This window comes from Elephas maximus, chromosome 7 (assembly GCF_024166365.1).
Source record: "Elephas maximus indicus isolate mEleMax1 chromosome 7, mEleMax1 primary haplotype, whole genome shotgun sequence".
Lineage (NCBI taxonomy): Eukaryota > Metazoa > Chordata > Mammalia > Proboscidea > Elephantidae > Elephas > Elephas maximus.
In genome coordinates, this window is record NC_064825.1 from 121,197,425 (window position 1) to 121,221,334 (window position 23,910).

Sequence of the window (23,910 nt, forward strand, 5' to 3'; positions counted from 1 at the left end):
TCAGGAGAAAATTCTCTTCTTCCATCTGTTTAGGGCATCTTTGATTTCCTTGTTTCTGAGACTATAGACCAAAGGATTTAACATGGGAATCAGTACAGTGTATAAAATAGAAGCAAGCTTACTTTGGCTAAGAGAATCACCAGAGCTGGGCCATAAATAGACAAAGGTGCTTGAGCCATAGAAGAGGGTCACTGCTGTCAGGTGAGAAGCACAGGTGTTGAAAGCCTTGGACCTGCCTTCAGCTGAAGTGATCTTCAAAATGGTGACAACAAGATAACCATAGGATATCATGATAACCAGCACAGAAGTCAGTGCAAAGATCACTGTGAGCACAGAAACGATAACTTCTAAGAAATAGGTATCAGAGCAAGCTAGGGTCATCAGTTGGGGCAGGTCACAGAAGAAATGGTTAATGACATTTGGACCACAGAAATGAAGCTGAAGTAAGGCACACAGTTGGATAAATGAGCCAGAGAATTCAGTTAGGCAAGATCCCACAACTATCTTCAGACAGAAGTTAGGGGACATGATGGCTGTGTAAAGTAGAGGCCTGCAAATGGCAGCATATCGATCATAAGCCATGGCTGTCAGAAAACAGCACTCATTCAGACCAAAGCTAGAGCAGAAGAAGTACTGCATGATGCACCCCATGAAGGAGATGGATTTCTGCTCCTGGAAGAAGTCTGAGAGCATCTTGGGGGCTGTGGAGGAAACATAGCATATATCGAAGAAGGCTAGTTTGCTGAGGAAGAAATACATGGGTGTGTGCAGATGGGAGTCCATCTTGATGAAGGTGATAAGACCCAAGTTCCAGGCCATTGTCAAGAGGTATATCCCAAGGAATACTACAAAGAGGGCAATTTTGAATTTAGGAAAATCTGAGAATCCCAAGAGGATGAAGTTGGTGACTGCTGTATTGTTCCTTCCTCCAGCCACTGTCTTGAAGTTTCTTTACTCTGCAGAGAGGTCCTCACATTAATGATTGACTGTTTTAACATTCAGAATCAACTCGATGACAATAGTTTTGGTTTTTATTTTAATATTATGTAACTTACTTGACCCATAGTCAAGAGAATTTTTTAACAACATAAAAAATTATAAAAAACATTTTAACTAACTCTAGAACACATCTACCTATTACTCTAAATAGTTTGGGCTGTATTTTCAATTTTTTTTTTCTATAAACATACACACACACATTGCTAAATCACTGTCTAAAAGTTTGTACCAATTTACACTAGTATCAAGATTTCATAGCAATACTCCTGCCGCCCTTTTATTAATACTGTCCAGAATTATTTATTTTGAATCTTTGACAATCTTACAGATAAAAAACATTATTCCATTAATTTTAATTTGCACTTATTTTAGTGAATTGCTCATCTATATCTTTTGGTCATTTGTCTAGAAAATTGTTCATCATCGATTCATAGGAGTTCTTTATATATCAAGGATCTTAATTCTTTGTCCTTCAAACATTTTGCTGACACATTTCCAAATTTACTGTTAATCATCAATGATATTAATGTAGTATATTTCTGTATGTACTGTTTTGTTGTTGTTCTTAGGTGCCATCAAGTCAGTTCTGACTCATAGCAACACTATGCGCAACAGAACAAAACACTGCCCTGTCCTGCACTATCCTCACAATTGTTGCTGTGCTTGAGCTCGTTGTTGCAGCCACGGTGTCAATCCATATTGTTGAGGGCCCCACTCTTTTTCGCTGACCCTCTACTTTACCAAGCAAGATGTCCTTAGATTCCTTTAGGTAGTCAATTTTCTGTGATTTTTATGATTCTGAAAAAGAGTTTTTGACACAACTTTTTCTTACACACTTTTAAAGTTTTTTTGTACTTTCATAGTTACATTTAAAATGTCCCAGACATTTCAGGGCATAATGTGAAGAATAAATTTGAGGTATTTTTTGGCTTTGTTTTCCCAAACTGATATCCACTTGTCTCAGCAGAACTAACTGAATGATTTCTTCATTGATTAAAGTCATTGTTATGATGTAAGTGCTATTGTTTATTGATTCCCTATTCTGTTCTATTTTTTGAATCCTTAATTCCATATGCCATATGTCCAGTCCTGTACCATATTTTAATAACTATTTTTCATCCTATTTTATGAAGAAATAATAGAACATTTTGGTAGCCAGTAAGAATAATCTCCCCTCATTTTTCCACTCAGATCTTTTGGATGGTCCTCATAATTATGCCTCCAGAAAATCTTTATAATGAACTCATCAAGGTCAATCAAATAGAATTTTATTGTCTTTCATTTTTATATTAATTTGGAAAGAAATAATAGATAAAAGTTTCTCTTTGGTGAAGTTGTTAAGTGAGGCTGTAGAAGAGGTGATACTAAAATTTTTACAAACATAATAATATTCAAAACAGCTTTTATCATGTTAAGAAAATAATCAGACTTGTCTGAAACAGCTGGGTCTGATGGCATAGATTTTAGGTTCCCAGCTCTGTCCTTATATTGCTGTGACTTCCCTGTACTTTCAGTTTCCTCATCTGTAAAATGAAGTCATTATAACTGTTTTCCTTATATCACAGGGATTTTTATTTTATGTTTAAGGGAGCAGTAATAATGGTAGACAAGCACATTGGAGTAAGAATGATTCAACATTATAAGACACTATTAATGTGATTTCAACGCCCCAGGAAGAGGATTATCTAATTACGGGGAAAGGGAAATTGTATGACTCAATACCATCTGTCCATGTCCCTGACATGACCACAGCAAGATCCAGACAATGTTCCCACACTAAGACCTGAATCATATGTTCCATGTGCTCAGAACACTTTCAGTAGAGAAAGACATAAATGCTTGAATTTATCATAGATTTTTATTTCAAGAAATGGGACAAAGGGTTCTTCTAAAAATACTAGTTGCTGTGGTATTCTGTGGCATGGTTTGTCAGGTGTCTTCTTGGATACATATGTCTTAAACTCATCAAACCATAAGCTTATTTTGAGATTTGAGACAATGCTTTGAAACTGTTGTATTAATGTATGTTTTGCTGTGTGTGTTCTCAACATCAACACCAACAGAATAAATAAAATTATATGAAAAAGATGCTTTCGGTGAAATTGATTTGGTTTTTGCTCTGTAGTATCATTGATGTTTTGGTGTTTAGTATTATTAATCACATTTCAAAGAAAGAAAAAAGTTTAATTCACAAAACATGCTTTTTCTAATTCACTGATAAACAAGAGATATGAAATGAAAATGTGTAGATGATGATGATTGGTGATGATTTAATGACAATAAACTCGTGGGGTCACCATGAGTCAGAATCAACTCGATGGCAACGGGTTTGATTTTGGGATGGCAGAGAGAGGTGACATAAGTGGAAAAGTCCACAGAGAGCATACTTCCTGCTGTGCCTGAAGTTATTCTTATTTCAAGTTTCTTTTTGTTGTTTGTTTTCACTTTCCATTGTCCATCCAAGACCAAAGACATAACAACCAAATTACTGGCTCTGATTAAAAATAAGAAACTCAGTACTGTGGAATAAACACTACTTCCTGACTTTCCTTCAAGCATGTGAAATGGGTCAACTGGTCAAGCAACACTAGTGCAGTCTGATCACCTGTGACGTCAACGGGAAGGAATCAAGAGCAGGAAGCTGACTGAGCCTCTAGGAGGAAACTCAATGTTCTTTGAGAATTCTTTTTACTACAGGGACTCTCTGCAGATACAATGTTTTTAGAACCCCAAACAAAAACACGATTTATGGAAAAGTTCATTTCGAATTTGGAAGTAAAGGCAGGTGAGCAATTGCCCAACATGGAAAGGACCATTTCTAAGCTTTTGGGGAACAGAAGGTAACAATGAGCTGTAATGCATTATTCACATGATTACAACCCAAGGGGACAGTACAAGGTACCAAGGGCAGTTTAACACTCTTTTGAGAAACAAATGATGATTCTCCTTTTCTTGCTTTCTATCGTTCCAAGTTAATGTAAGAGAATGCTGTATTTCCTAAATAAAGCCTTATATCCCATTGGCTAAATGCTCTCCATTTATTCCTCTCTCGTAATAAAGCTCAAATTAATTCACCATTTTGAGGCACAGAAAATTACACACAACAGTGTTCTCTGTTGCTCAGTGAATGTGTGATGCTGGTTGACTCTCAGACACCTGCAAGGCACCAATGAAACAAAACCAGTATTTGGGAAACAGAAGAAGAAAGATGAAACAATAAAAAAACATTGTTATTGTTCTTTGTACATCTTCAGAAAGGAGGGCAAAGAAAATAGGTGATTTGATATGAAGGGGGGACACGCAATATATAAAGGGAAGCATACCTTGCTTACTCTGGGAAGTCTTTGCTATGAGTCAGGAGCTCCTTTGTGGATGCTCTCACTCACTGCACATGTCTACTATTCTAGTGCAGTAAGAATCTCACTGCTCTCTTCGTTTTATGTGTTTCCTCCTTAAACTTCAAGCTGTGCTGTTAGGCAAAAATAGATATTTTTTGAATATTTATTTAACACCTATTGTATCAGTTACCTATTGCTGCATAACAAACCATCTCAAACTTAGTGACTTGAAACAACTATTTGTCAGTTCTCATAATTACGTCGGTTAACCAGACAGTTGCTATGCTGGTCTCACCTAGGATCCCTCATCTGACTGCAGCATGCTGGTAGATCAATGGAGGCTGGATGGTCCAGGATGACTTCAGTCACATGCATTGCTCCCCAACTGCGATGGCTGGCATTTTCTATCTACATGGCCTGTTATCCAGGATTCCTCTAAGGGTGGTTATCTCTGAGTTCCAAGAGAGCAAGCCCCAATGGCAAATGCTTATCAGGTCTCTACTGCATCATGATGTTTTATTCACCAAAGCAAGTCACATGGCCAAGTTAAGGATCAATGTGGGTATGAAAAATCTCATGTGTCCGTGCACAGAGATTTCATTTCAACTCTCACTTCTACTATCATTATGTGAGCTAGGAAACTTGTTCTCTCTAGGAATCCAACCAGATCTAAATGCTGCCAATCAAAAAATTCTGTAGTACTTTTCAAAAGGTGAATAGGGTTGATGAAAACACTAAAACTGTGAAGGCGCTTTTCTAAAAACTTGAGACAATTGGTCTATTCAGGAAAAACAAATCAAACATGTCACATATTTGATATCACTGTAGACTAAGTTTTTAATTGACTAAGCCATTTCACTTTTCAACTAGATGCTGCAGCGTGTTTTAGAAAGCCATGGTAAAGGGTATTATATGTTACTATGTTAGTCTTGTTTAAAATTGAGATCATGGATTCTTGTAATTATAGTTAATGATAATTAAAATTACTTTTTAAAGACTTTTCTCTTAAAGGTTTTCTCTTAGAGTAGAAACAAATGTTATTGAAACAGTCACTTTATCTGATTCTGCTTCATGCTCTAAACAATTAGGGGGTGATATGAGTGGCTGGTTGAATAAGAAAGTTAATTTCGCAGAGCAGATATCTTAAGAAATGGTGATTGACCAAGAAGTGACCAGTTCCCCGAGAGTGCTAAGTGCATGGAGAGAGGTGGCTTACGTTGTCAAATCAGAAGCTCGAAAGAATTTTTCCAACTACAATAGCAACGTGACTTCTGAAGGAGTAAGAACTAAACGGACAGTAAAAGGTACAGTAAGCCACTTCTTACCTCAATCATTTCTGAACACGCCTGAAATGCTTAGGGGGCATGAGCAGTTTGTACTTGATTGCTAACCTAAAGGTTGGCTGTTTGAAATCACCACAGAAGAAAGACCTGGCGATCTGCTTCCCTAAAGATTACAGCCAAGAAAACCCTATGGAGCAGTTCTACTCTGTAACATATAAGGTCGCCGGGAGTCAGAACCGACTTGATGGTAACTAACAACAACTATTGGAGGGTAGGAATGCAGAGCCATTCTCAGTATTCCTAGTACTAAATGAGTTTGTATTTTAATTTAGGACAATTAAAATGTAAAGTTTCTTTGCTTGCTAGAATTATATTAAGTTTCTGTGTTACCTGTTATTAATTGAAATAATTTCTGTTCATTGACCACTTACTTTTCATGCCAGGCACAGTTCTCAACAATTCACATACATCTTCTCATCTATTCTCTATTGGCTTTATTTTCCTCAATTTACAGATGGGGAAACTGAGGCACCAGCAGGCTAAATAACTTGTCTAAGTTCAACCAGTTAGTGAATGGCAGTGCAGATATTTTGGACCAAGGCCAGGAAACTCCAAAATTCTTGCTATCCAACACTATGGTAAGCAAACGGAAACTCTAAACTATTGCTTTGATTACACTAAGTATAAATTATTATGTAATAAACGCAGCTGTTGGGAAATACAGTTGTTTTAGAACATGACAAGGGCATGGGGAGAAAGGTAAAAGGAATCATAGCAAACTTCCCTTCATACCATGGCAAATTCCTAAATTCAAGATATCATTCACTTAGCTGCATATTTTTGTTTTTGTTATAACTCTCCATTGAGGGAAAACATGTAACTTCCCAGGAGAAAGGACCTGAGATCTGAGCATACCTGAGGCACAGAGAGAGAAGACAGCCTGTAAATACAAAGATGCTGGGAAGACATGGCAGTCTGGAGGAAGGAGGGTCCCAATATGGCAGCCAGGTCATAGAATGCCAACATTACTATGCTACCCCATGCTACCGATGACCACAAGGCCATCCAGATTTTGTGAGTAAGATGGGCCACTGGTGTTTGTTTAGTCCATTGGACTCTGGGAAATCCAGCACCATGCACTCCCCCTCCAGGCCCTGACTCTTGAGGTGCCCCAGATCCCTGGGAAATTCATTGATTACTTACTCGCAATTGTCTTCTAAAGGCACATTTCTATGGGAATCTGGCTCCTCCAGGCTCTGCTTTGAGGATGTAATCTGTCCATCCACGATAAGGGAGGGGCTTCCACCTGGGATTCAATTAAATGGCTCCTTAGGATCAAGGTGGAGAGAGGATAGGTAATTAACCTCTCAGGGTAAACTGTTCCCTAGTCTGATGGCAGCAGAAATGTGGGAGTTTTCCCTAGCTAATTGTATTTTCACTTTATGGCTCTTTCAAGTTCAGAATACTTTTTTTTAGACCAAACAATCACTAGAATATTGATTCTAATTTATTAGATACCAACTTCATTTAAAACTTTTCATTATGATTTTTTTTTTAGTCTTTTCTGTTACACATGGAATATTGTAATGTACTTATTTCACTCAACATGTTATCATACATATTATTTAAATGACTCATACACATTATCATAAATTGTAGTATTAATGGGTATATAGTGTTTACTTTGACCAATTCACATCTACTGGATTTAAGTGGAATCTAAGTGATTGCTGTGAAAAATAAATTTGAAGTCAATGTTTCATACTTCAGAAACTGCATAAAATAAACTTCTGGAGAGGAGCTTTGCTGTATTATTGCAAGTTCATTTTCCTAGTTTCCCATTTTCATTTCATTCAAAACTTGTTAACATTAAGAAAATTTCATTTTTTTACAGGGACTCATTCTGCTGTAATTTTTTCCCATTTATTTTAAACAGTGTTCTTCCCAATTCAGAGACGAGTTAAATATTTACCTACTTTTACTTTTTCTTTTTTTTTTTAGGCTCGACATGTTTTAGGAAACCCTGTTGGCATAGTGGGTAGGAGCTGTGGCTGCTAACCAAAAGGTCAGCAGTTCGAATCCACCAGGCGCTCCTTGAAAACCCTATGGGGCAGCTCTACTCTGTCCTATAGGGTCGCTATAAGTCAGAATCAACTCGATGGCAACAGGGGCCATATGTTAACTCCTCAAACAATCCAAAATTTAATTTATGGTGTGGAGAGTGAAAATTTTAAAAGATAGCAGTTTGAATTCACCAGGCGCTCCTTGGAAACTTTATGGGGAAGCTCTATTCTGTCTTATAGGGCCACTATGAGTTGGAATCAACTCGATGGGAAAGGGTTTTTTGGTTGTGCCGTTTAATCTATAAAACAATTTGATTTTTAATGATTTCTGATAACTCATTTATCATATATTAAGTGTTTATATATATGAGCATTACTAGAAGCCCTGTTGGCACAGTGATTAAGCATTTGTTTTGGCTGCTAACTGAATGGTCCCCGCTCTGAGCCCACTACCCACTCAATGAGAAAAAGATATGGGAGTCTGCTTCCATAAAGATTATCACCTTGGAAATCCCCTAGTGCACTTCTACTCTGTCCTGTCATTGTTGTTCTTAGGCATCATCAAGTTGGTTCTGACTCATAGCTACTCCATGTACAACAGAATGAAACACTGTTCTTTGTGTGCTCACTGTGTCAGTCCATCTCGTTGAGGGTCTTCCTCTCTTTAGCTGACCCTCTACTTTACCAAGCATGATGTCCTTCTCAAAGGACCGGTCCCTCCTGATAACATGTTCAAAGTACGTGAGATGAGGTCTCACCATCCTCACTTCTAAGGAGCATTCTGACTGTACTTCTTCCAAGGCAGATTTGTTCGTTCTTCTAGAAGTCCTTAGTATATTCAGTGTTCTTTACCAACACCGTAATTCAAAGGTGTCAGTTCTTCTTTGGTCTTCCTTATTCATTGTCCAGTTTTCAGATGCATATGAGGCAATTGAAAATACCACAGCTTGGGTCAAGTGCACCTTAGTCCTCAAAGGGACATCTTTGCTCTTTAACACTTTAAAGAGGTCTTTTGCAGCACTTTTGCCCTAATGCAATGTGTCTTTGGTTTCTTGACTGCTGCTTTCTTGGGCATTGATTGTGAATCCAAGCAAAAGGAAATCCTTGATAATATCAATATTTCCTCTGTTTATCATGATGTTGTTTATTGGCCCAGTTATGAGGGTTTTGGTTTTCTTTATGTTGAGGTGCAGTCTATATTGAAGGCTATGATCTTTGATCTTTATCAGTAAGTGCTTCGAGTCCTTTTCACTTTCAGCAAACAAGGTTGTGTCGTTTGCATACCGTGGATTATTAATCCTGAAGCTGAGCTCTTCTTCATATAGTCCAGCTTCTCAGATTATTTGCTCAGCTTCATACAGTCCAGCTTCTAGGACTTTTTGCTCAGCATACGAATTGAACAAGAAAGTTAAAGGATACAATACTGATGCACACCTTTCCTGACTTTTAACCATGCAGTATCCCTTTGTTCTTTCAAAAGACTGCCTCTTTGTCTATGTCCAGGTTCCTCATGAGCACCGTTAAGTGTTCTGGAATTTCCATTCTTTGCAATGTTATCCATATGTGTTATGATCCACACAGTTGAATGCGTTTACATAGTCAATAAAACACAGCTAAACATCTTTCTGGCCTTCTCTGCTGTCAGCCAGGACCCATCTGACATCAGCAATGATAGCCCTCATTGCATGTCCTCTTCTGAATCTGGCTTGAGTTTCTGGCATTCCCCTGTCGATATTCTCCTGCAACCGTTTTTTGAATGATCTTCAGAAGCATTATACTTGTATGTGATATTAATGACATTGTTCAATAATTTCCACATTTGGTTGGATCACATTTCTCTTCCCGTCCATCCTATATGGTTGCTATGAGTTGGAATCACCTTGATGGCAACTTTTTTTTTTTTTTTTGGTACAGGGAATATAAGACAATATGGCTATAATGGTGAATCGCTACCTTAGATATTAGAGGCAGGCTTTAAAACAGTCATGTACTTTGAATATCCTTTTATTTTTGTATTGTAACACTTTGCATTGACATTATTTATTTTTAAATCATGTCCACTACTAGACCATGAGATTCTAAAGAAGGGTGTGTGTGTTATCAATCTTTCTCTTTCGGCACTTGGCACACTAGAAGGTGTCCACTAAATACTGTTGGCATAAGTGTCAGAGTGAATGAATACCAGGACAGCTCAATGATCGAATACTTTTATACTTTTTTCTTTTTAGTTTTTATTGTGCTTTAAGTGAAAGTTTACAAATCAAGTCAGTCTCTTACACAAAAATTTACGTTCATCTTGCTACGCACTCCCAATTGCTCTTCCCCTAATGAGACAGCCCATTCTCTTCCTCCACTCTCTCTTTTCATGTCCATTTTGTCAGCTTCTAACACCCTCTACCCTCTCAGGTCCACTCCAGGGAGGAGATGCCGACATAGTCCCAAGTGACCACCTGATCCAAGAAGCTCACTCCTCACCAGTATCCCTCTCCAACCCATTGTCCAGTCCAATCCCTGTTTGAAGAGTTGGCTTTGGGGCAGATTCCTGTCTTGGGCCAAAGAAGGTCTGGAGGCCATGACCGACTGGGTCCCTGTAGTCTCAGACCATTAAGTCTGGTCTTTTTATGAGAATTCGGGGCCTGCATCCCACTATTCTCCTGCTCCCTCAGGGGTTCTCTGTTGTGTTCCCTGTCAGGGCAGTCATTAGTTGTAGCCTGGCACCATCTAGCTCTTCTGGTCTCAGGCTGATGTAGTCTCTGATATATGTGGCCCCTTCTGTCTCTTGGGCTCATAATTACCTTGTGTCCTTGGTGTTCTTCATTCTCCTTTGATCTAGGTGGGTTGAGACCAATTGATTCATCTTAGATGGTCACTCGCTAGTGTTTAAGACCCCAGACACCACTCTCCAAAGTGGGATGCAGAATGTTTTCTTAATAGACTGTATTATGCCAATTGACATAGATGTCCCCTGACATCATGGTCCCCAAACCCCCGTCCCTGCTGCGCTGGCCTTCGAAGCATTCAGTTTATTCCAGAAACTTCTTTACTTTTAGTTTAGTCAGGTTGTGCTGACCTCGCCTGTATTGTGCTGTCTTTCCCTTCACCTAAAGGAGTTCTTTAAGCTATTTCTCGAGTACTTATCATAACAGTGGTCTTATACAATATTTGTCCTTTTGTAACTGACTAATTTCACTCACTATAATGCCTTCCAGAGTCTTCCATGTTATGAAATATTTCACAGATTCATCACTGTTCTTTATCAATGCTTAGTATTCCATTGTGTGACTATACCATAATTTATTTATCCATTCATCCGTTGATGGGCACCTTGGTTGCTTCCAACTTTTTGTTATTGTAAACAGTGCTGCAATGAACATGGGTATATCTGTTCGTGTAAAGGCTCTTATTTCTCTAGGATACATTTCAAGGAGTGGGATTGCTGGATCGTACGGTAGTTCTATTTCTAGCTTTTTAGGAATCGCCAAATCAATTTCCAAAGTGGTTGTAACATTTTAAATTCCCACTAGCAGTGTATAAGTGTCCCAATCTCTCCATAGCCTCTCCAATATTTATGGTTTTGTATTTTTTGGATTAATGCCAGCCTTGTTGGAGTGAGATAAAATCTCATTGTAGTTTTGATTTGCATTTCTCTAATGGCTAATGATCTTGTGCATTTCTTCATATATCTGTTAGCTATCCGAATGTCTACATTAGTGAAATATCTGTTCATATCTTTTGCCCATTTTATAATTAGGTTATTTGTCTTTTTGTAGTTGAGTTTTTGCAGTATCATGTAGATTTTAGAGATCAGGTGCTGACTGGAAATATCATAGCCAAAAACCTTTTCCCAGTCTCTAGGTAATCTTTTAACTCTTTTGGTGAAGTCTTTGGATGAGTATAGGTGTTTGATTTTTAGGAGCTCCTGGTTATCTAGTTTTTCTTCTGCATTGTTAGTAATGTTTTGTATGCTGTTTATGCCATGTATTAGGGCTCCTAATGTTGTCCCTATTTTTTCTTCCATGATCTTTATCGTTTTAGACTTTATATTTAGGTCTTTGATCCATTTTGAGTTCATTTTGGTGCATGTTTTCTTTACGGGACTTAATATTGACTGTTGTCTCTTAGCCATGTATAAGTTATTGTATTCGTTTAATTTATGTTTGGTTACTGTGTCGTAGCTTCTTGCTTTGTTTTCTTCTGATATTCCCAGATGGGTTGCTTGAGTGAGCTAGCTTGATTATTTTCGCCTTTGGAGCTCTGACGTCCTGTCTCCAGATGGCTAGAGGAGTAATCAGTTTTATCAGTCTAGGAGTCCTTTCACTTTTCTTGTATGAATTCAGCTCAGGTGTCCAGCTAGCTGATCATCAAGTGTGTGGTACAGGTTCTGTCCTATAGTCTTAGAGGGGCAGGGGTGATTGGTGTAGGTACTGGTATCTGGTTGCAGCAGTGGGTCAGACTCTGAACAAGGTAGGGGGCTGAGAATAGTCTCCCATGTGTGTCTGAGGAAAGCGTGTCCCTGCTCCCTAGAGTGTACAGGTCAGGGGGTTCTACAGATGGACCATGGGCATCCAATGTTTTTGGTTGTAAGGACTGGGAGGTACCAGTTATCCTTGGACCCCTGTCGCAGGTGGCTGGGTGACCTGAGTGGAGCTACCAGTCCCTGGGCCACTGATGTGGGTAGGTAAGGACACTGTTTAATAGGCAAAGCAATGACAAACATCAAACACCCAACTTTCCGCCACGCCGCTGAAACAGTTGGAGTCTGTCGACAAGGGCCTATTCTCCTGAAATGGGCCCACACAGGTCCATACAGAGGGAAAAGGTACTTAAAGGCCATAGACTGTTTATGCCTAGACAGGAGCCGCTTCTGTCCTGAGCTCCCTCGGTTAGTGGAGCTGGCAAATTATCTATTCTCCCAACGCAAATTTTTACCTTCTCCAAGGACGGGAGGATGGCTGTAGGCACACAACAGGGCCTATCTCAGGCCCAGGGAATTCAGCCACTGAAGCTGGCTTGGGGGCGGGAGAGGGGTACATTAAAATATACGGAAGTACTTAGCTATTGCTGAGAGCGCCATTCTTCTCTGGTTCCGGAGGTATGAGTAGGCTTTGTGGCTGGCTGCTTCTCCCTGAGGAAACTGTGGCCAAACGCTACTAGTAGCCCACCGCCGCAGCTCCGGGAATGGTACCTAAGGGTTCCCCGTGATTCAGGTCTGGTAACTCCTCTCTGCTTCTGAACTGTTTCATCCTCCCCCTGCCCCTTGGTTCATTTTCTAAGGTTGCCTTTGATTCTCTGGCTCCTCTCTTGTCATAAATATACTCTTTTTACTTGTGTTTTCAGGTCTTTGTTGTAAAGAGTGCTACCCAGAAGCAGCTGTCTATTCTGCCATCTTAGCTTCGCCTCTGTATTTATACTTTTATAATATGTTCATTCCTGCTGTGCTAGGTAAAATAGAGGAATCCCTGAGTGGAGCAAAACGGTTAAGCGCTCAGCTACTAGCCTAAAGTTTGGAGGTTTGAACCCACCCAAAAGCACCTTATAAGACAGGCCTGGTAATCTGCTTCCAAAAGCCACCACCTTGAAAATCCTGTGGAGCAGGTCTACTCTTCACACATGGGGTCACCATGGACTGGATTCCGCATGATAGCAACTAACGACAAGAGACTTGAAAGGCTCCTGGTTGGCGCAAACATCTGTGCTCATTCACTCCCCTAAAGGAAGAAAGGCCTGGAAATCTGCTTCCATAAAGATTACAGCCAAGAAATCTCTATGAAGCAATTCTACCCTGTACCACAGGAGTTGCCATAAGTCAGAATTGACTCAACAGCTCTGGGTTTGGTTTTAAGGGAGTTCAAGATTCTGTTTCCACATTTGCTCATTCCCAAAGGATCTGTGGGATCTTTGCATTTTATTCTCCAAGGAGAAGTGCTACTGGGATGCACAGAGTGGTCATGAAGGTTTTCTTTGCTGAGTATGTGCCTCGGCTACCAGATTAAGCAGAGAATGTAAGGACCTAAAGCCCATAAGCTTTAAATCTTGCCATAGTCAGCTTCCCAAAAATCCAAGCAGCCTAAAATTATCTAAGATATCACCTCCTTCTCCAAGTGGGATAACCAACAACCTGGGGAGCCAGTTGCAGCAGCCCTGAGAGTGAACACCTGGGTAACCCATTTGGTGTGCCAATTTCAGGAACTTCCTCCCTGTGATGCGTGGACTTGCATCTATAGGCACCATACCACATGACCAGTGTTCACTCTAACCTGTGTCCTCACTACTCCATGCTTTTACCTGTTACCCCACAGGAGGGTTTCTTTTGCATTAAATAGTGTATTGATTGTCGGCCCTGACTCCCAAATCTCCTTTTGACATACACTCTATGTTGCAGAAATCCCTCCAAGTTTCTGTCGTGGAAAGAGGCATATTTCTCTGGATTTTAGCAGAGATATATAGATATGTTGTTCTTGCTAGCTTGCCATGGAGTTGGTTCAGACTCCTGGCGACCCCACCTGTTGCAGAGTAGTACTGCTCCATAGGGTATTCAGAGGCAGAGCACAGGGCTTTTCTTCCCAGGTGCCTCTGGGTGGGATTGAGCAACCAACTTTTCCATTAGTGCTCCAGTGCTCAACAGATGGCACCACCCAGGGAGTCCCAAATATAACAGAAAAACCAAAAACTAACCCATTTCTGTAGAGTCATTTCCAAGTCGTAACAACCCTGGATGACAGAGCAGAATTGCCCTAGATGGTTTCCAAGGTTGTAATCCTTATGGAGGCAGACTTCTACATCTTTCTCCCACTTAAAGGCTGGTGGGTTCAAATGACCGACCTTCTGGTTAGCAGCTGAGTGCTTAACCACTGAGTAACCAGGGCACCTACATAAAAGCGAAAGCCACACCCATTGCCATCGAGTCGATTCTGACTCATAGTGACTCTATAGGACACAGTAGAACTGCCCCATAAGTTTCCAAGGAGTTGCTGGTGGATTTGAACTGGTGACCTTTTGTTTAGCAGGCATAGCTCTTGACCACTGCGTCACCAAAGGCATAGGTATATGTAATATTTAAATTCTCCTTTTGTTATTTCTATGAGAATTTTGAGGGAACAATAATTGTATTAGACTCATTGCATCAATGACCCTGATTTTTCCCTTCCTTTAATAGCCTTGCCCTTGATAGTGCCCTTTCACAGAATCTCGGCTTGGTCCTCTGGCTGACTTTGCCCAGTTGGATAGAAGCAAATTTGACCCCAGCACAGTGCTTTAAAATAGTTGTGTGTCTCTTCTTCCTCTCTAGAACTCCTACCACCAGCGGAAGTACATGGCTGAGCTTTCACATGTGAGGCATTGTGTTGCTGTTTTTAGATGCCATCAAGCTGGTTCCTACTCATACCGACCCTGTGTGCAATAGAACAAAATGTTGCCTGGTCCCGCACCATCCTCACAATTTTTGTTGTGCTTTAGCCCACCATCCTTGCTTCTAAGGACTATGCTGGTTGTATTTTTTCCAAGACAGATTTATTCGTTCCTTTGACAGTCCATGGTATCTCAATATTCCTCTCCAACACCACAGTTCAAAAGCGTCAATTCCTCTTCCATCTTCCTTATTCATTAACTGGCTTTCACATGCATAGAAGGTGACTGAAAACACCATGACTTGGATTAGGTGCACCTGAGTCTTCAAGCTGACATCTTTGCTTTTCAGCACTTTAAAGAGGTCTTTGCAGTAGATTTGCCCAATGGGATGTGTCTTTTGATTTCTTGGCTGCTGCTTCCATGGCAATTGACTGTGGCTCCAAGAAAAATGAAAGCCATGACAACCTCAATCTTTTCCTCATTTATCATGATGTTGCTTATTGGTATGGTTGTGATGATTTCTGTTTTCCTTATGTTGAGGCGTAATCCACACTGATGGCTGCGCTCTGTGATCTTCATCTGTAAGTACTTCAAGTTCTCTTTGCTTTCTGCAAGCAAAGCTGTGTCATCTGCATACTGCAGGTTGTCAATGAGTGTTCCTCCAATCATGGTGTATGTTTTTCTTTATAGAATCCTGTTTATAGAAAACTTAGGGACCTGTTATAAACCCCATTTTTCTATCTTCACTCACCCAAAATAATATATTGGGGTACCTCTGCAAAAGGAGATATAGATATTATTTCCATTTTATAGAATATAAAATTGAGATGTACAGTGCTAAACAGTGTAACAACCAGTAATCAGCACTAGGTTAGGATCCCTTTAGCCTATGCCCAGAGTCCTAGAAGCTACCCAACCCCTTCCACTTCTGCTAACAGCAAAGAAGAATATAACTTATTAGAACAAAGGATTCACTACTCCACATCCCAGAGTCCATCTATTCCCAATCATGGTGATAAGTTCTAGCCTAGAAACCCAGAACATAGTGTATGATAGAATTAACAGATTTAGGCAACTTTTCAGTACTACATCACAGAAAGTGCACTTTAAAAAAAATATAAACCAAGACAAAAATGTTAAGTACAGGTAGTTACAAAAAGAGAAACACGTGGTATGATCCAGTAGTCTTTCATTATTTCCGAGGTTTGTCATGGCTAATTAATGAATTTCTGCAGTTTTGTCATTTGTGGGAAATTCCCACAGAGGGGCAGGTATGCTGCACATCTATATCCTGTGGATAATGTGAAGATCAGAATAGAAGGACGCTGATCCTCTGCGGAGATAGGTAGCTATGAATCAATGGATATATCACAGGTCTCTGAGGATCTTGCTTTCAAAAGTAAGAATATTTTGAATTTTATTTAATGAATCATTTCTTCTGGCTGTGACATTGAATTCAAGCTCTACTTTTCTTCAGAAATCTTAATCTCAAACCATAAAAACACTAAGGATCCAACCAAGCAAAATGAATGACACTTGAGGAGTTCTCCACCCCCCATCCCCCAGTTCTCTTTCTCTACCCCCAGTGCAGACTTACAGCTGACATCTTTTGTCTTTAGGGTGAAGCTGAGTGAGGTCTGAATGGGATCACTAAGAGTTGTTAGTTCTGAGTTACAACCTTAGCTGAAATCTAGGCCTGCAACCCCATACCTTATTTCTCTTGATAACTTTCTATCCAATAATTGCAACTTGGTGGCTATCAAAGGAATTTTCCCTTTCACCTCTCAGCTGCATTAGCTTGGATTCTAATCCAGGTGTATGGAGTTTTGGAAGCAAGATTTCCTAAGCTGCAGCGTTGACAGTTTTTCAACAGACTTTAAGTTCCTACTGCATAAACACAAATTGTGGCTTGGATTTCAATTGTGAACACAAAGCATTACATGCACACAATGCCTTTTACCAGGAATAATCTCTTGAAAACATCTCTGATGTCTGGCCTAAGATTATGGAAACCAGAATCCTATCAGGAGATAAACAACAGGACCGTTTTTTCTTTTCCAGCTTCCTTTCCTTGGTTGGTATTTTTTTTTTTTAATTAACTTTTATGGAGCTTCAAGTGAACGTTTACAAATCAAGTCAGACTGTCACATATAAGTTTATATACACCTTACTCTGTACTCCCACTTGCTCTCTCCCTAATGAGTCAGCCCTTGCAGTCTCTCCTTTCGTGACAATTTTGCCAGCTTCCAACTCTCTCTATCCTCCCATTCCCCCTCCAGACAGGAGATGCCAAGACAGTCTCAAGTGTCCACCTGATATAAATAGCTCACTCTTCATCAGCATCTCTCTCCTACCCACTGTCCAGTCCCTTCCATGTCTGATGAGTTGTCTTTGGAAATGGTTCCTGTCCTGGGCCAACAGAAGGTTTGGGGACCATGACCGCCGGGATTCCTCTAGTCTCAGTCAGGCCATTAAGTATGGTCTTTTTGTGAGAATTTGGGGTCTTCATCCCAGTGATCTCCTGCTCCCTCAGGGGTTCTCTGTTGTGCTCCCTGTCAGGGCAGTCATCGGTTGTGGCCAGTCACCAACTAATTCTTCTGGTCTCAGGATGATGTAGGTCTCTGGTTCATGTGGCCCTTTCTGTCTCTTGGGCTCTTAGTTATCGTGTGACCTTGGTGTTCTTCATTTTCCTTTGATCCAGGTGGGTTGAGACCAATTGATGCATCTTAGATGGCCGCTTGTTAGCTTTTAAGACCCCAGATGCCACATTTCAAAGTGGGATGCAGAATGTTTTCATGATAGAATTATTTTGCCAATTGACTTAGAAGTCCCCTTAAGCCATAGTCCCCAAACCCCCACCCTTGCTCTGCTGACCTTTGAAGCATTCAGTTTATCCCAGAAACTTCTTTGCTTTTGGTCCAGTCCAGTTGAGCTGACCTTCCATGTATTGAGTATTGTCCTTCCCTTCACCAAAAGCAGTTCTTATATACTAATTAATCAGTAAAAAACCCTCTCCCACCCTCCCCCTCGTAACCACAAAAGTATGTGTTCTTCTCAGTTTATACTATTTCTCAAAATCTTATAATAGTGGTCTTATACAATATTTGTCCTTTTGCCTCTGACTAATTTCACTCAGCATAATGTCTTCCAGCTTCCTCCATGTTATGAAATGTTTCACATATTCGTCACTGTTCTTTATCGATGCATAGTATTCCATTGTGTGAATATACCACAATTTATTTACCTATTCATCTGTTGATGGACACCTTGGTTGCTTCCAGCTTTTTGCTATTGTAAACAGAGCTGCAATAAACATAGGTGTGCATAAATCTGTTCGTGTGAAGGCTCTTATTTCTCTAGGGTATATTCCGAGGAGTGGGATTTCTGGGTTGTATGGTAGTTCTATTTCTAACTGTTTAAGATAACGCCAGATAGATTTCCAAAGCGGTTGTACCATTTTACATTCCCACCAGCAGTGTATAAGAGTTCCAATCTCTCCGCAGCCTCTCCGACATTTATTATTTTGTGTTTTTTGGATTAATGCCAGCCTTGTTGGAGTGAGATGGAATCTCATCGTAGTTTTAATTTGCATTTCTCTAATGTCTAATGATCGAGAGCATTTTCTCATGTATCTGTTAGCTGCCTGAATATCTTCTTTAGTGAAATGTGTGTTCATATCCTTTGCCCACTTCTTGATTGGGTTGTTTGTCCTTTTGTGGTTGAGTTTTGACAGAATCATATAGATTTTAGAGATCAGGCGCTGGTCGGAGATGTCATAGCTGAAAATACTTTCCCAGTCTGTAGGTGGTCTTTTTACTCTTTTGGTGAAGTCTTTAGATGAGCATAGGTGTTTGATTTTTAGGAGCTCCCAGTTATCTGGTTTCTCTTCGTCATTTTTGATAATGTTTTGTATTCTGTTTATACCTTGTATTAGGGCTCCTAATGTTGTCCTTATTTTTTCTTCCATGATCTTTATCATTTTAGTCTTTATGTTTAGGTCTTTGATCCACTTGGAGTTAGTTTTTGTGCATGGTGTGAGGTATGGGTCCTGTTTCATTTTTTTGCAAATGGATATCCAGTTATGCCAGCACCATTGTTGAAAAGACTATCTTTTCCCCAATTAACTGACACTGGTCCTTTGTCAAATATCAGCTGCTCATACGTGGATGGATCTATGTCTGGGTTCTCAATTCTGTTCCATTGGTCTATGTGCCTGTTGTTGTACCAGTACCAGGCTGTTTTGACTACTGTGGCTGTATAATAGGTTCTGAAATCAGGTAGAGTGAGGCCTCCCACTTTCTTCTTCTTTTTCAGTAATGCTTTGCTTATCCGAGGCTTCTTTCCCTTCCATATGAAGTTGGTGATTTGTTTCCCTATCACATTAAAAAATGCTATTGGAATTTGGATCGGAAGTGCATTGTATGTATAGATGGCTTTGGTAAAATAGACATTTTTACTATGTTAAGTCTTCCTATCCATGAGCAAGGTATGTTTTTCCACTTAAGTATGTCCTTTTTAAGGTCTTGTAGTATTCTTCGTATTCTTCGTATAGGTGTTTTACATCTTTGGTAAGATTTATTCCTAAGTATTTTATCTTCTTGGGGGCTACTGTGAATGGTATTGATTTGGTTATTTCCTCTTTGATGTTCTTTTTGTTGATGTAGAGGAATCCAAGCGATTTTTGTATGTTTATCTTTTAACGTGAGGCTCTGCCACACTCTTCTATTAGTTTCAGGAGTTTTCTGGAGGATTCCTTAGGGTTTTCTGTGTATAAGATCATGTCATCTGCAAATAGAGATAATTTTACTTCCTCCTTGCCAATCCGGATGCCCTTTATTTCTTTGTCTAACCTAATTGCTCTGGCTAGGACTTCTAGCACAATGTTGAATAAGAGCGGTGATAAAGGGCATCCTTGTCTGGTTCCCGTTCTCAAGGGAAATGCTTTCAGGCTCTCTCCATTTAGAGTGATGTTGGCTGTTGGCTTTGTTTAGATGCCCTTTATTATGTTGAGGAATTTTCCTTCAATTCCTATTTTGGTGAGAGTTTTTATCATAAATGGGTGTTGGACTTTGTCAAATGCCTTTTCTGCATCAATTGATAAGATCATGTGGTTTTTGTCTTTTGTTTTATTTATATGGTGGATTACATTAATGGTTTTTCTAATATTAAACCAGCCTTGCATACCTGGTATAAATCCCACTTGATCGTGGTGAATTATTTTTTTGATATGTTGTTGAATTCTATTGGCTAGAATTTTGTTGAGGATTTTTGCATCTATGTTCATGAGGGATATAGGTCTGTAATTTTCTTTTTTTGTGATGTCTTTACCTGGTTTTGGTATCAGGGAGATGGTGGCTTCATAGAATGAGTTAGGTAGTATTCCGTCATTTTCTATGCTTTGAAATACCTTTAGTAGTAGTGGTGTTAACTCTTCTCTGAAGTTTGGTAGAACTATTCAGTATAGCCATGCGGGCCAGGGCTTTTTTTTTTGTTGGGAGTTTTTTGATTACCGTTTCAATCTCTTTTTTTTTAATGGGTCTCTTTAGTTGTTCTACTTCTGATTGTGTTAGTTTAGGTAGGTAGTGTTTTTCTAGGAATTTATCCATTTCTTCTAGGTTTGCAAATTTGTTAGACTACAATTTTTCATAATAATCTGATATGATTCTTTTAATTTCAGTTGGGTCTGTTGTGATGTGGCCCTTCTCGTTTCTTATTCGGGTTATTTGTTTCCTTTCCTGTATTTCTTTAGTCAGTCTGACCAATGGTTTATCAATTTTGTTTAATTTTTTTTGAAAGAACCAGCTTTTGGCTTTGTTAATTCTCTCAATTGTTTTTCTGTTCTCTAATTCATTTAGTTCAGCTCTAATTTTTATTATTTGTTTTCTTCTGGTGCCTGATGGATTCTTTGGTTGCTCACTTTCTATTTGTTCAAGTTGTAGGGACAGTTCTCTGATTTTGGCTCTTTCTTCTTTTTGTATGTGTGCATTTTTCGATATAAATTGGCCTCTGAGCACTGCTTTTGCTGTGTCCCAGAGGTTTTGATAGGAAGTATTTTCATTCTCGTTGCATTCTATGAATTTCCTTATTCCCTCCTTGATGTCTTCTATAACCCAGTCTTTTTTTCAGGAGGGTATTGTTCATTTTCCAAGTATTTGATTTCTTTTCCCTAGTTTTTCTGTTATTGATTTCCACTTTTATGGCCTTGTGGTCTGAGAAGATGCTTTGTAATATTTCGATGTTTTGGATTCTGCAAAGGTTGGTTTTATAACCTAATATGTGGTCTATTCTAGAGAATGTTCCATGTGTGCTAGAAAAAAAGTATACTTTGCAGCAGCTGGGTGGAGAGTTCTGTTTGACTCATAGTGACCCCAAGTCTGTCAGAGTAGAACTGTGCCCCAAAGGGTTTTCAATGGCTGATTTTTTGGAAGTAGATCACCAGGCTTTTTTTTTGAGGGACCTCAGGGTAGACTTGGAACTCCAAACTTTAGGTTAGTAGCTGAGCATGTTAACCATTTGTACCATTCAGGAACTCCTTGGACATGATGTGGGGGGAGGGGGGGCAGGGGGCTTTATTAATAATGTCAGGACAACAAGCATAAACTAGGTTGTATGGTTATCCAGATCTTAAAAGTTTTTACAGAACTGTCATTCATCCGTGGCTTTAGTGATGATGTGCTCAGACTCTCAATGGTTCTGCCCGGGGTTAAACTCTGTTACTTGGGAGCTCTGTGAGCTTGGTCACATAATTTAACCTCACTGTGCCCCAGTTCCTTGGTCAGCAATATGAGGGTGATCATAGAATAACTACGTTATAAGTTTGGGGTAATTGTAAATAAGATAATACCTTTCAAATGCATTGTATGTGGTAAGCACTCAAAAAATCTTAGCAATTTTATCACTAATATTATTATGTTAATTTCTCTATTTTTTTCTGTTCATGTTTTTACAAAACCTGAGGTCATACTATATGTACAAGTCATTATTGAGCTTTTGTAATAATTTTTTTTTTTTTAGTGGCTTAATAATACAGTATTCAAAATTTTATTTAGCTAATAGTTTCCTTACTATGGGATATTTGCTTTGTATTTATGTTGTTTTTAATAATATACATGGAACTCAGATATTCCTGTTCGCCCCAAGCAGTAACTATATATATAATACATATATTAACTATAAAATAACTATAATCTGATATTTTACTTGCTTTTAGTCTGTAATTTTTAAACCTGATTGTTAAAAATAATTCAGGCACAGAAAACAGCATAAAATAAATGCAGAGCTTAATGAGTTATTATGAGAACACCCTTGTAGCCAGCAGCCAGGTAAGAAGGTAACACCGTTCCAAACACTTCAGAAGCCCTCCACGTACCCCACCATTGACCACACTTCCTTCCCACCTAAAGGCAGCCTGATTTCATGATAACCATTTCCTCAATTTAAAAATAATTGTATCCCTCAGGTTTTCATCCCTGAATACTAAATTAAATTTCAACCATATTTTACGTTTTTCCTTTGTCTCTCTCTCTCTGTCTCTCCTCCCTCTTAGAAACGCATGTTTGTCCTGTGGAGTTTCTCAAAGTCTGGAGTCTGCTGGTTGCTGCATAGCATACTTTAATATGTTTTCCTCCGTATTTCCTATGAATGGGTTGTTCCATATTGTCGTAGTGAAGCACCGGACTTACCCTCTGTTAAAAATAAACTGATTCTTTATTGAAGGATAAAACGTTTGGCAAACAGGCGAGACTTACACAAGCTCTACGCAGGTTCCCAGAGTGTCCCAAATGGCAAAGAGAGAGTGAAGTTTTCATCTGGTGACAGGAACAAAGGGAGCATGATGAGGCAGTCTGGTTCCCTAAAGATTTACAGCTTTGAAAACCCCATGGAGCAGTTCTACCCTGTCCTATAACGTCACTATGAGTCAAAATCAACTCAACAGCAGCAGGTTATGATGTTGGTTAGATAAATTCAAGTTAAATTTATAAATCGTTTATGGTCTGCCCTTTTTATGTCTTATTTAACAAATCCGCTCTCCACCCTGACGTGAGAGTTGTACCAAAGACTTTATCGTGCCGAACGTGAATTGTCATCCTTCCAGCTTGCAGTAAGATTCTTTCACACCCACAGTCTAGCTCTAATAACACAAATGCTAAAGATTTCATTTTTTTTAAACAATAGCACAGCACTACCTGTCCAAATTTCCATAGTAGTTACGATAGACTTAGAGATGCTGCCTTGGCCACCAACTGAAAATAAAGTTTTATTTCTTGATAAAACTACATATCCATCTTGGGTCAGTTGAGGGTAACCTTACCCTGTGTCATCCAGTAATGGGAGCACTGGGAGATAACTACGTAGGAAAGGACATACATAAAGCCTCTGCTGGGAAGTGGCATGTGTCATGCCCACTCATGTTTCATTTGCCAGAAAAAATCCGAAGTTCTAGCCTAAATTCAAATGGATGAAGAGGCATATCATACGCAAGAAAAGTTTTGCTGAAGATGATTCAAAAACAGCTCCAGCAGTATATCGACAGTGACCTGGCAGAAATTCAGGCTGGTTTCAGAAGAGGGCATGGAACCAGGGATATCTTTGCTGATGTAAGATGGATCCTGGCTGAAAGCAGAGAATACCAGAAGGATGTTTACCTGTGTTTTCTTGACTATGCAAAGGCATTCGACTGTGTGGATTGTAACAAAGTTTGGATAACACTGTGAAGAAAGGGAATTCCAGAACACTTAATTGTGCTCATGAGGAACCTTTACATAGATCGAGAGGCAGTTCGGACAGAACAAGGGGATACTGATGGGTTTAAAGTAAGGAAAGATGTACATCAGGGTTGTAGCCTTTCACCGTACCTATTCAATCTGTATGCTGAATAAA

The 23,910-nt window shown here is 39.4% G+C and overlaps 1 protein-coding gene across 1 annotated transcript; it reads right to left on the reverse strand.

Annotated features, from left to right (window-relative positions):
- LOC126080611 (olfactory receptor 1440-like) lies at nucleotides 1-4,712 on the reverse strand. Its single transcript, XM_049891798.1, has 2 exons — nucleotides 4,633-4,712; nucleotides 1-949 (listed from the first exon to the last, which is right to left on the reverse strand). Exons 1-2 carry the CDS (start codon nucleotides 4,710-4,712, stop codon nucleotides 1-3), a joined length of 1,029 nt encoding a protein of 342 aa, XP_049747755.1.
- Nucleotides 4,713-23,910: the final 19,198 nt, after the last annotated feature.